At 42.3% G+C, this 3,859-nt stretch overlaps 1 protein-coding gene across 1 annotated transcript in view; it reads left to right on the top strand.

Moving 5' to 3' along the window:
* LOC104462914 (gamma-tubulin complex component 2-like) overlaps nucleotides 1-3,427 on the top strand; it is a gene marked incomplete at both ends in the record, with an annotated part of 14,803 nt that extends 11,376 nt beyond the window's left edge. Inside the window, 3 exons of the mRNA XM_010075061.1 lie at nucleotides 1,550-1,739; nucleotides 2,421-2,566; nucleotides 3,247-3,427. Of these exons, the coding sequence (XP_010073363.1) occupies nucleotides 1,550-1,739; nucleotides 2,421-2,566; nucleotides 3,247-3,427 (517 nt within the window). The remainder of the gene's footprint in view (nucleotides 1-1,549; nucleotides 1,740-2,420; nucleotides 2,567-3,246) is intronic.
* Between the last annotated feature and the right edge of the window lie 432 nt (nucleotides 3,428-3,859).

Here is a 3,859-nt window from a genome sequence, read left to right on the forward strand (position 1 = left end):
GAATTTGCCCTTCAGAGCTGTCATGAGGCATGTCCATGCCTTTTACCTTCACAGTCCATGCCCTTTGGATCAATTTTTTCCACCACTGCTGTTTCTACTGAGCTTCCTTACATATCCCTCTCCAGCTGGGGGTGGTTGTATAACCACAAACTGATTCAAGCAGAAGGAACTCCTGGAAGTTTCTAGTCTAACCCCCTAACAGGGGATTGCTTAGGGCCATGTCCAGGCGAGTCTGGACAATCCCCAGCGATGGAGATGCTCCACCATTCTGGGCCCTTTCCCATGACTTCACCACCTATTCTGTAAACATTTCTTTCTGTCTCACCATCTGGAATTGCCCTTTTTGTAACTTTTGCCCTTTTGATAGTGTCACTGTGCTCCTCCAAGAGGAGTCTCATACCCTATCCTCTAGGACCATCTGTTGGATAGTGAAGGAATAATGTTCAACAACCGCCAGCTTCATCTTCTCTTCTCTCAATTAACAAGCCCAGCTCTGAGGCTCTCTTTGTATGCTCTGGGCACCAGCCACCCACCATCTTATTAACTTCGGATGGAGTCTTCATTTTCTCATTCATACTGGGGACCTCAGACTGAATGCAGTGTTCCAGGTCTCAGCAGTGCTGGGCAGAGGGAAATCATCACTGGCGGTACAGCCCTGGGTGCAGGTGACATTCGTTGCTGCAAGGACACGTCGCTGACCCACAATCAGCTGGTTATCCAACAGGAACCCTGGTTGTTCTTTTTGGTGCTGCTCCTCAGCCAGCCGGTCCCAGCCTGTGCTGTCACATCAGGTTGTTGGTCACAGATGCAGTTACCTCCAGAATTTTAATTAAACTCTTTGTCATGAGAATACTTGCACGTTTATCTCTACTCAGCCCAGAGGATTTATGTGGATGTAAATATCTGTTCTATTTACAATCTGAAATTGGATGATACCTCTTGGTATTCACTTTTCCTGAAGTTTTCAGTTTTTTGGAACACAGCAGTTAGCCAACTACAATTAAGGTTTACTTTGACCCGAAACTAATGGCAGTACTGTATTCCTCTGTCCCTACGTCTCTTTTGCAATGGCAAACAACAGGTTTCACTGTTGACCTACCTAAATCCTGTATACACATGGCTACCTCAGTGTTGCAGTAAAGAACAGAAGTACTTTTGAGATCAGAGGTTTCTCAAGGAAGCCACTGAAGTGTGTGTTTCTTCCGTTTCCACCTGGAAAGTGGATCTGTATGCACGGTCGCTTCAGCGTAGGAGGCCTTTTGACTCTGAGCTACCGTGTGCCTTGAGTCTACCTGAGTTCAGTTCTGCTTTGCTGGAAGGTTGGGTTTGGTTATTGCTTTTTTAAATTGTGGAGCATTTGGGTTTTTGTTTCAGGACATTGCAGGATGCAAGCTTTTGGTTGTGTGGTGGAATGGCCTTGCATCTTCACGCGAGGGTTTCTGCAGCTGAGGTGGAGCTCTGTGCCTTCGGTTGGTCAGCTAATCAACCGCTAACTTCATTGCGTGCGATTAATCTGTGTCAGCTTTGTGTCTATATTTTTAAATTTTAGCTACTTCTGTGGATAAAGGCGAGTGTATGGGAGGATCAACCCTGAGCTTACTCCATGACAAGACTTTCAATTACACAGGGGACAGCCAGGCCCAGGAGCTGTGCCTGTATTTAACCAAGGCAGCCAGCGTGCCTTATTTTGAAATTCTGGAAAAGTGGATATATCGAGGCATCATTAATGATCCATACAGGTAAAGAACAGTTCAGGAATTAAAATGAAGTCAACAACACAACAGTTCAAACATGCAGTCCACTCTAATTCCACCTTACCGTGCCTGTCCCCCCTTAAGTATTCTCTTCTCACATCCTCATCCTCTTTGTGACAGGGGTGAGCCTCTTCTCATGGGGCACAAGTGTAATAACTCAGTGCATCTGTGTTAAATGTAGGCCACTAATATGCTAATCTGATATGAGCTAGCAACACACTGTGAAGTTTCTTAGCTTTTGTAGAATCATTTGAAGCATTTAGCTGTGTTTAGTAGCTTATGCAGCATTTCTGTTTCTCACATTTTCAGAATTCTAAGGGGGGGCAAAACTGAAGTTAAAATAGCTAAAATTAGTGCCTTCCTGATGGTGAGAAGATAGACAAAGGGCAGCTTCCTCCCTTCTACACTGACAACCACATAATGTTTAGATTTGGTTTGTGAACCCTATACAATTCTGTTTCTGTTGTAGTTAATTGCAGATTATCAGAAACACTCTGCGTAATGCTTCTCCTCTTACTACATGTACAGACTAATTTCAGTGCTTGATTGGAATGTGTTTTCATGAGACCTTATTCTTATTGATCGTATTACCAGTTTACAGGTCAAAAAATAAGTAATTATCATTGTACCAATTCCTGCTTCTAAACATCTCCTTTAACTGTTCAGTGAGTTCATGGTGGAGGAACATGAGCTGCAGAAGGAAAAGATTCAGGAAGACTATAATGACAAATATTGGGATCAAAGATATACTGTTGTTCAGCAACAGATTCCCTCATTCTTGCAGAAAATGGCTGACAAAATACTAAGCACAGGTAGGTAAAGATCTGATTGTGATGTACGAGGAAGCTTGAGACAAGCATTACCATTCTTTATGTAAAGATAAAGTAAATGTCATCATGCTTTGCCAGTTTATGGTGTTGTCCAGCTGAACTTTACAGAAGAAGAGAAGAATTTTAAAAGAACACCAAATCCTACAAATAAAACAGCACGTGGGCAGGAGTCCGGCGGCAAGGGGAGCTGTCTGTCTTACTGCTCTGTTTCATGGATGCAGTTTTCTAGCAGCTAGCTAGATGGAGCTAGACAACTGAGGTTTGAACATGCTGAGTTTTAATTTGGGTGTTAAATGAAGCATGCAACCTGCTGGCTACCATTGTTCTCTGCCATAAGTACAAAACCCTTCAAAAGTTGCTTCTGAAATGCAGCACCAAATCTTCAAAGTTTCTGGCTAGCTGCAGAAATGTTTTGCATCTGCAGAGAGGTGTTGTTTGGGAAGCAAAACCTTTTTTAAATCTCTCCTTAAACATGATACTAGATGCCTAATTTAAAATTCTGCATCATCTTTTGAAAGGCATCTGAATCCTTTCCACCTTTCAGTAGGACTCAGTGTAAATATTTCACGGCATATCTTCCGCTTGAAGGTAGTGGTCTGAAAGTTGCCCTGTTGGATGTACAGTAGGTATGAACGTAGGTAATTCTTTCTTTTTGCTTCCAGGGAAATATTTAAATGTTGTGCGAGAATGTGGACGTGATGTTACCTGCCCTGTGGCTAAAGAGGTCATCTATACTTTAAAAGAGCGAGCATATGTGGAACAAATAGAAAAAGCATACAACTATGCTAGCAAAGTTCTTCTGGATTTCCTCATGGAGGAGAAAGAGCTGATGGCTCACCTGAGGTTTGGTTTATTTTACTAAATGAATGTTAAATAGATAAATTCTGATAGCAATCATAAGTTTTTGAAGTTTTGAAGCTCTCTTTTCTTGGGATATTAATGTATTCTCTCTATTTCCATTAGAAAGGTTGACCTGAAAAAATAAGATTTGTTTTTTTTTCTGAAGAAAAAAAAAGTGCAAAATCATAGAAATGTTGAGTGGGAAGGATGTCTGGAGGTCTCTAGTCCAACTTCCTTGGAAGGCTTTTGCCAAACCTAGGTCAGGGCCATCGTGGATTTGCTTAGCCCAGTCCCAAAACCCACCCTCAGGTATGGAGATTGCCCACTTCTCTCAAGACTTGTGCCATGGCTACATGTTGCTTCCACCCAGGAACAGTTTCCTAATATCATAGAATCAGAATGGCTACGGTTGGAAGGGACCTTAAAGATCATCAA

Source organism: Pterocles gutturalis, unplaced genomic scaffold, assembly GCF_000699245.1.
Source record: "Pterocles gutturalis isolate BGI_N339 unplaced genomic scaffold, ASM69924v1 scaffold5667, whole genome shotgun sequence".
In the NCBI taxonomy this organism is placed as follows: domain Eukaryota; kingdom Metazoa; phylum Chordata; class Aves; order Pterocliformes; family Pteroclidae; genus Pterocles; species Pterocles gutturalis.